The sequence below is a fragment of the Anneissia japonica genome, unplaced genomic scaffold (genome assembly GCF_011630105.1).
Source record: "Anneissia japonica isolate Jap-2015-1 unplaced genomic scaffold, ASM1163010v1 scaffold287623_len557403_cov176, whole genome shotgun sequence".
Classification (NCBI taxonomy): Eukaryota; Metazoa; Echinodermata; class Crinoidea; order Comatulida; family Comatulidae; genus Anneissia; species Anneissia japonica.
The window spans coordinates 390,304-400,129 of record NW_022683923.1 but is presented as its reverse complement, the minus strand read 5'-3'; the positions used below and the strand labels follow the sequence as shown (position 1 = coordinate 400,129).

Genomic DNA, 9,826 nt, shown 5'->3' with positions numbered 1-9,826 from the left:
CCAGAGCCTAAGACGGTGAGAGATGTTAGGGCCTTCCTAGGGTTTACCGGATTTTTTCGGAGGTTCATTAAAGGATATGCATCGATCGCAGCGCCACTCTTCCGTCATTTGAAACATAGCCCAGATAATAAGAGAAAGAAAAAACGACCGAAAGATGGCCCGATTACCTTCTGCACTGAATCTCGGACAGCGTTCAAGACTCTTATAGAGTGTCTCACGACAGCACCGGTTTTAGCATACGCTGATTTCACCCGACCGTTCCGTATTGAGACTGATGCCAGTAGTACAGGATTAGGTTCAATACTGTTTCAAGAGGACGATAAGGGAAGACACCACATAGTAGCATATGCATCATGTACATTGAGACCAGCAGAACAGAGTGGACGTTACAGTGCCCTCAAACTTGAACTGCTGGCCTTTAAATTGGCAGTGACTGAGGTTTTCAAAGATTATTTGTTTGGACACAAATGTACTATTGTGACTGACTACCATCCCCTACTCTTTTTGGACAAGGCAAACTTAGGCTGTACTGAAATGAGATGGGTTCAACAACTTAGCTCATTCGACTATCAGATCACATACCGAGCAGGTGCAAGGAACCAGGCACCTGATGCTCTTTCGCGGACAAATCAACTTTCAGAAGAGAATAGACCCGATCAAGCAGACGAACTAATTAGAGATTGCACCGTAGTTGTGTCGAGCAGTACTGTGGGAGCTTGCCTTGGGGTGTACAGTTTAGGGACTCTCCTCCCACCCGCAATACATGAACGTGTTGAAGTATGTGAACAGAGAGGAACCATTTGCTTCCCAGCGTACACGTTAGAAGAATTCAAGCAGCTACAGCAGGAAATATGCATCTGCAAGAGGTTGCACGATTTGTCGCTAGAGGGAGGCAGCCTAATTGTACAGAGCGGGTTTCCTGTACCCAGAATACCCTGAAGCTACTGCGCGACTAGAAACGACTCACAATGGATTCTGGATTTTGTGTCGGAGAGTGACAGCCCCGTATAACGTGGTATATCCACAGAAGGTCCTTCCTTTTTCCCTGGTGGGAGAAGTGCTTACTAAATACTATGATGAGCAGGACACTTTGGAGCAAAACGAACCTTCAATTCAATTTGGAAGGTCTTCTATTGGATTGGTATGTCCTAAATGATCAAAAAGTGGTGTTCAAAGTGTCGCCGCTGTAGCTTGAGTAAACCACCGGTGCGGAAAACACTACCGGTGTATGGGACGATTAGTGCATCGGCTCCAATGGAGACTATAGCTATGGACTACACTGTAGTAGAACCATCAAAAGACGGTTTCGAAAACATCTTGGTTCTGACTGACGTGCAATTCCGACTAGAGATCAGCGTGCAATAACGATCACTAAGACCTTATTGAAGTATGCCTTTACTCCTTATGGATGTCCAATGGGCTTACACTCGGACCAAGGCAGAAACTTTGAGGCACAAGTTGTACGAAATCTGTGTAACCTCTACGGCATCACCATACTACCCCTCAGGAAACGGGAAATGCGAGAGGTTCAACAGGACCCTTCACAACCTCTTGTCTACACTTTCGGAGGAGGCCGAGCTGAAGTGACCTGAATACCTTCCTAGCCTGGTGTTTTCATACAACAACACGTCACACTCCAACACCGGAATTGAACCATTCTTCCTAATGTTTGGAAGAAACGCTCGTCCACCACATGGTTTGGTCTTAGGCGGGGAAGCCAGATCCACTAATGATGGAACTATAGCAACGTATGTCACTCAACACCAGTCCCAGCTTAAAATGGCCGGCATGATAGCGAGTAAACAATTAGCACAGATAGCCAATACTCGTGGACGGTCTCAGAAGGTATTTGAGAAACCCCTCAGCGTGGGACAGCATGTACTGGTCCGTACGCGAGAATTCAAAGGACGATCAAAGATTCAGGACAATTGGGAGAGTGAGCCATATTTAGTGATAAAGCAACCATTTGAGGACAGCCCAGTATATGTGGTACGCAACAAACTGGGAAAGGAGAAAGTGCTACACCGATTTGAATTGAAGCATTGCCCGTGGCTTTCAGACAGTGAATGATTCAAGCGAGAATTTGGACCCTGACTCCACAACCTGGTACGCATTCCAGCCAACACCAAAGGGGAATGAATCTGTTCTATATGATGAGGTTAGTCATGACGTAGAACCAGGATGCTGTGGGGAGATGAATATTAACGAACAATCTGACGGTGAACGTGATGAGCAATCGGAAGCCAGTGGGGAGGGACAAGATGTGGTAGAAACTGATAATCAAACGGGTGGATCAAAAAGTCGCTACCCAGTGAGGACAAACAGGGGTAAACCACCTGATAGATATACCTAATTAGACATACTGCTATAGATGATGCTGTAGTTTACACGATAGAGTAGATGTGTATAAGAGACAGGACTTGAGTATCCTGGAATAAAATCACCATTTATGTTGTTAGTATAGGCCTTTAGATTACAACAATTCTTTACACCCCAAACCCACTCGGTTAACCGTAAACCGATTATTTTATTAAAGCATATAGAATGTCAGGTAATTTTCTGTTCCTTCACAGATACGTCTTTAAACAAACATTAATGCTTTCCTACTACAAAATTGAGTAGACCGGATTGTGTTTTCACTTACCGTACTCGTGCGAATTAGCGTCCCGTTTGAATAAGCGCCCCTATCGAATAAGCACACCTCATAACGAGAAAATTTCCTTAAGCGCCCAGTTTGAATAAGCGCCCCTTCTAATTTGAATAACCCAATCAATCCTGGGACTGTGGATGTTGGCATGATTTGAGGTGTGGAGTGGAATCACATTCTCCTTCAGTCAATATCAAATTGAGGATATTTATCTTCGACAGAATGATAAAAGCTCCCTGGACAGACAGTATATTTCCAAATTCCAACTTCTTTCATTTGTGTATATTCTAGTCCTACTACTCCTTTTCCGTCAATTTGCACCTCTGAACACATTCTCATCTAAGTTTTCAAGAAAACTTGTAATGATCATGCCGTTCTGCTATTCTCAATCGACCGATGGCGAAAAAGCTAACCACCACCACTAATTTCATCTGCTATTCTGCTGTTATGTAATACTGTACTCACAACATTCTTGTCATGAGAAGCCATGCTCTCTGGACGATTATCTTTTCCGCCGCAGCACCATTCGTAATTTGCGGTTTCCTAATGTCCTTATTTAATCGTTTTTCATTCAAAATGTACCTCTTGGATTTAATAAGTTCTCATGAGAACCCCTCGATTTTCATCTATTTCCATAAGCGCCCCCTTAATTTTCACTCTGTTTTTATAAGCGCCTCGTTCGAATAAGCGCCCCGTTTGAATAAGCGCCCCTCAAGAAGTGCAAAAAAATATTTTAAGCGCCCGGGCGCTTTTTCGCGTTAGTACGGTAATTACACTTACAGTAGTAACTGAGACTTGAGTATCCTGAAATAAAATCACTATTTATGTTAGTATAGGACTAGAGATTACATTAACTTTCTGCAAATATTAATGATACAATTCTTTACACCACCCGCACCCCGGTTAACCCTAAACCCATTATTTTATTAAAGCATCATGGACATTAGAGAGGACACGGCCCAAATGCAATTTACCACTCTTCTTATGGCATGCTAGACTATGGGGCAATTAACTTACAGCTTAGCTAGGCCAACAAAGGGTCCAGGTTCTAGGCCTAGCTCTATATCCTCAATGGCCTAGAAAGAACAGAGAACCTCAGTTCTGTCTGTCTCCGTACGGCGGCTAGGCTATTACCGGCACAGCTACTGTAGGCCTTAGGCTAGGCCAGGCCTCTTCATTCAAGCCTTCATCTACCACTACTACTAGGTCTAGGAGGAGGCTAGCGTGTCTGCTAGAGTAGTAAACTAACTAAATAATAAAACAAAACCAACTCTTACCACTTTTCTTTCTACAGAATATACTATAAATAAATAAATTTATATTGAAATTTCATATATGTTATTCTCTATATAGATTTTATATGTTCTTATAGAGATAATCCCTATAAAATTGTTATAATACATTTAAAAAAATACAGGTAAGGACTATAATTTTTTATAGAATAAATATAGAAATTTTATAGTTTTATTATAAAGAACTTGTCATATCATTTGTATAGAATATTCTATAGAATTTCTATAGAATATGCAAGATGTAAAACATGTTTGTAGGATGATACTGGTCAGACACGAATGTGTCAATAAAATATTGAATGAAACAAAAAAATTAAAAACATGGAAATTACATTAAATATGTGTATATAGTATGTTATAGAATTCTATAGAAACTAGTTCTTCTATAAAGCAATTTTATAGAAAATACTAATTTCTGTAGAAATTTATTAGTCTCTATAGAGGGTCTATAAAGTTCTATAGAATTTTTTATGTATGGGTATATCTTATTCATCCTATTTAATCCCTCATAACTGCTTTGGAGACATAAATTAGTAATCTCTGCAATAAAGCTTAAATTTCCTTTCGTACTAAACGTTTTTCCATATCGTATTATTGGTATGTTAATAGCTTAAACAAATCATAATACCATCTGTCCAATCCAGACCAGGTTAGTAGGAACTTCTATCAACTAATCTTTTTATAATTTGACTAGATGAACACTTAAATATTGTAGCTAAAGAGTCTGCAACAGGGAAAGAATTAACATCTCTCTCACAGTTACTGTTCATTACAGCTATTTAATCATCGATAGTTTTAAATAGAAGTTACTTTGTATGTAAAAGAATTAACAACATGACAGATGGCAATCCAAATTTAATAAGTCTGGATCAATCATACACCCTGAACACATTAGGTGACTTCATTTAACACAAATCCAATAGTATTGTGTTTATATATAGAGACACTAAATATTACCGACATTCAACTTGACATTTAAAAAATGGAGTATGGTTCTCCATTCTGATTCTGATTTACATTTGACTAACCTAGAATCAAGTCATGATTTTGCATAATAGAAAGCTAAAAAACTGTAGGGAATTAAAGCATACAGTTTTATATTTGTTTTTTCTTTTAATTATCAACAAGTTAATAATACCTTATACACATGCATTCGTTGTATTTATCATTCATTTTTTATTTTCAAATCTTGATTTCCAGGACCGACATGGCATTGGAAATGTAGAGCCAGAGAACGATATTCAAGGTGATTATAAATTGCTGTACGGAAATGAGATAAATGGTTTAACGATAATTGGATACCAGCGTAAACTTTTAACCTGCGACAAGGATGACTACGATATAACTGTGAGTACGCTCAAGAGACCCTGTTGATATCAGTTCAATGGGTTACCTTTAAGATGGAATAGTCCCCTCATTAAATATGAAATAAAAGTATATCAATTAAATTGTACTTGCGGCTTAGTTCTCTGAATCGATGAGTATTTAGAAATAATTTGACGTTATTGTACTTGCGTATTACATTTATACAGAGGCGTAAGTTTCTGAGGAACCCTAATTTGAGAGTACCGTCGGGGCCCTTCACGCATATATAGATAGATATCCATATTAATGCCATTCCCACCTAACATCATTCCGGGGCGCGAACCCATTTATGAAATTGTATATTATACAATTTATTATTTTTCACTAAAGCACTGCCCCGGCGGGCCGCATTATTTTCTTTCCCATACAGTTGAGGCAGAAGTTATAGAGGGTGTTAGGAGAACTGATATAAATGCATATGCATATAGACTCCCCTGTCTGACATGTTTATTTGTCTATACTGCTCTGCTATATACTGCATTGAGCCTGTCTCTATGAAAAAACGGTGTACAATCATTGAAAGTTGACTTGCGGAACACAAATTTATTAAGCTATAACAAAATCAAACGGATATTTCGATAGCTCCTGCTATCTTCATCAACGTTAAAGTGAGAAAACTTGAGAGATCTTACATATTCATAAAGAATAATAAACCAATCAGAATCAAGTTATCAATACAATTAGTTGATTAGACCACAAAATATAAGTTCAGTGACAAGTTAATGTGCGAATTAATTACTGTACAATTAAACCATGATAAGATGTCGGCAAAATGATTATGTAAGCGATAGTTTATTGGCGGTGCCATTGAACCAGCATAATGTTAAGACTTATTTAACTACAGTGAACAATAACAGGAAATAAAACCTAGTAAGATTAATAAGGTCCTATATAATTAAAACAATTGTGGAATAGAAAATAAATAGCAGGAATATAAGGTATATGTATGAGTTTAAATATTATAACGCATGATGTCATGATGACAAATAAAATACAGTTTAGAAATCAATGAATATAAAAAAATGTACATAAGTAAAAATAATATATAGCATATATATTAGATACTGTATTCATAGAGAAATATTGCGTATGAAGGCATAATCACATGTAGGGCCTAAGTCCTTATTTAGACCCTTAATGTGAGTTTTTAACCGGATTATCCATTTCATTTCTGCGTTACGTCGTTCTTGTGTTGATTTAAAATTGCAACCTATTATTATAGCCCTAAAGTCATTGTCAGTACTGGTGGGTCTGATGAGACCCATCGATTAGAGAATTATTTTTACAGCCCTCTCTAATAGCGCGTAGGCAACCCCCTAATTTAAAGTCCACTTTAACCTCATCTAAACTCCCCTCCACTAAACCGATACATGGCAACACACAATGTAACAGCTCTAGATGTCAATTATGCAACATCATCATTACTGACAACAATCCGGCCACTAGTACTGAATTGTAACTCGCCCAATATTATATACCTCATACTGCAACAAATGCAACGAGGGAAACTGTGTTGGCGAAACTGGTCTAACTTTTAAATCTAGAATGAACAACCACAAATCACAAGACACAAGCTAAACTGCTCAGTAAGTGTACATGTTAATTCACCTAATGACTTTAGGGCTATAATAATAGGTTGCAATTTTAAATCAACACAAGAACGACGAAACGCAGAAATGAAATGGATAATCCGGTTAAAAAACTCACATTAAGGGTCTAAATAAGGACTTAGGCTCTACATGTGATTATGCCTTCATACGCAATATTTCGCTATGAATACAGTATCTAATATATATGCTATATATTATTTTTACTTATGTACATTTTTTTATATTCATTGATTTCTAAACTGTATTTTATTTGTCATCATGACATTATGCGTTATATATTTTAAACTCATACATATACCTTATATTTCTGCTATTTATTTTCTATTCCACAATTGTTTTAATTATATAGGACCTTATTAATCTTACTATGTTTTATTTCCTGTTATTGTTCACTGTAGTTAAATAAGTCTTAACATTATGCTGGTTCAATGGCACCGCCAATAAACTATCGATTACATAATCATTTTGCCGACATCTTATCATGGTTTAATTGTACAGTAATTAATTCGCCCATTAACTTGTCACTGAACTTATATTTTGTGGTCCAATCAACTAATTGTATTGATAACTTGATTCTGATTGATTTATTATTCTTTATGTATATGTGTGTGTATATATATGTGTATATATATGTATATGTATATATGTATATATATAAATATATATATATATATATATATATATTGTTTTTATATTTTTGTTTATATTTCTATATATTTTTAACTGGTGGCCACGACTTCAAGTTTTATTCTAAACTTATTTTGGCCTCCTTCCGCACACTTATTCTGTAATGTACTATTATTCTTGGTTTTACTATTAAGCTTTTGTTATGTATGTTCATATGGTCATGTGTGTGGAGAAATAATTTAAACAAACAAACAAACAAACAAACAAACTCCCCCTCGCGAAACATAGTCAGTGGTGTATCGAGTTTTATGCGTGGATGAGCCTTATGGAGTCGCTAAGCCAAAATATCTTAAATAAGCCTCAGTAGTCAAGACAGTGTAAAATTAGTAGTAATAGATTAGACACAATCTATGTAGGCCTACAACATGTCTTAGAAAGTATAAAAAAAACGGAGCAGGTTAATTGAACCTGGCATCGTATTTGAGTAGGCCTATGCCTACAGTTCTAGGCTTATACACTATGACGTTTGCTTTGTAGTACTATTACTTAGTAGTACTCATTCTGAAGATGTGTCAAGCATGCATTCATTATTCATGTCATCGGTTCACCTAAATGACCTTAAATAGTGCCCTCTATAATTTCTGCCTGAACTGTATGGGGAAAAAAATAATGCCGCTGGGCCATCCTGATTCTTCGGGACAGCAATATTGATTACTGTCTACTGCACCGGTATATAGCGTACTTTTACTTAATCCTATCGGTCATTATTATTTCGGAGTATAGGTTTGGGGACCTAAATACGGTAATGGTTACTTATGGAAGTACAAGTACAATATTAAATATGATAGTTTAAAGTGATAAAAACAAAACAAAAACAGTCCATATATTTATCGTTTGGGTTGATACAAACTGGCACCATCTCCGACATGTTTGTATATTTCTATTTTCTGTCAGTAAGGTATCCAAACCTGCTCTATACTCTTTGGTAGCTATGTCAGTGAAAAAAAAACACTGCTCTTCTGAGGGGCCGCTCCACAATACATTAAAATCTACAGAAGAAAATAAATTACAGTAAATCTTAATCTACCTTTGAATTTGGAGTTAAAGACTGTCTGGTACGATGCTAATTTCAATTCATTTCAAATAATTTATTCTCAAAATTGCAAAACTTTAGTAACAGCATGATATAAGTATACAATATATACCGTAACACACAAAATAAAATTTACAAAGGATATGTTCGATCATATAACAGTTAAAATTACAAAGATATCATTTTTCAATAAGTTCAAGAAGGTAAAACAACGTGTAAAATTAATACATTCAAAATAGCCAAAGAAACATGAATGCTACCTGTACATATTTTCAAGAATTCGTTAAATGTGCAAATAAAAAAAATGAGTAAAAACTGCTTTAAAAAATTATTACAAGTTTTGTGGGTAGGTAAAAGGCAGGAAAAGGAAATAAAGTTAAAAATTAAAATGTAAATCACAAATGATTTCAAAGAGTTTTTTATTTATTACTATTTATTTTCGTGCTACACATACATGGTGCAGCACTCTTCAGATAAAATAGTCTAATGACTAAGATTATCACAGATTGAATAATTGTAAGACTGAGCATGTGCAGAGTAAATTCGCTAGTTGAAAGGCAGCGGTACACTGTAATCATTAAGTAATTAACAAAGGATTAAATGACAATGAATGATAAACTTTATAATGGTCGTAAATTGCACTAGTGTTTGGTTGGGTGATAGGCCTATAATACAAAGTTTTTAAGAGATATTTGTTAGCATGTTTACAAGTTGTGATAAGCTGGTTTCTCCTGTTTAAGGTAGCCATGGAGGACTTGCATATTATAAAGTACTTTTTCCATAAGCACAAGTTGCATCTTTTAGATGATGGGTTGAATGCCTTGGCTTGCTTGAGAATTTTCCATTTAATAGTGTAGTCTGTGTTATTGTCTTTTAATTCCCATATATATTTGCTTAACTCTGTGTTGCATTTCTTTGTTGGGTTTCTGAATGAAGCAGTGTGGTTGTTGTACCGGGTTTTAAACGCGTTTTCTGTGAGTACTACATAAGTCTGGTCTGTTTTGTTGTTAGCTGCGACTGTGGCTTGGTAGACAACACTTTTATTTAGGCAACGGCCAGATATGGGGCAATCATTAGGTATTCTGCAGTTGCAACTTCTGGTCTTAGGCTGCTCGGTTTTCAGTGATAAGGTTGTTTTATTGTATCCGTCGATGTTTTGTTTGAGGTTCCCCATACTACTGTAGCTAAAGGC

At 36.3% G+C, this 9,826-nt stretch overlaps 1 protein-coding gene across 1 annotated transcript in view; it reads left to right on the top strand.

Annotated features, from left to right (window-relative positions):
• Positions 1 to 2,194: 2,194 nt before the first annotated feature.
• The window catches only part of LOC117103061 (DBH-like monooxygenase protein 1 homolog), a 40,085-nt gene continuing 32,453 nt past the window's right edge, over positions 2,195 to 9,826 (top strand). Inside the window, exons 1-2 of the mRNA XM_033243537.1 lie at positions 2,195 to 2,311; positions 5,140 to 5,286. Coding sequence (XP_033099428.1) covers positions 2,195 to 2,311; positions 5,140 to 5,286 — 264 coding nt within the window. The remainder of the gene's footprint in view (positions 2,312 to 5,139; positions 5,287 to 9,826) is intronic.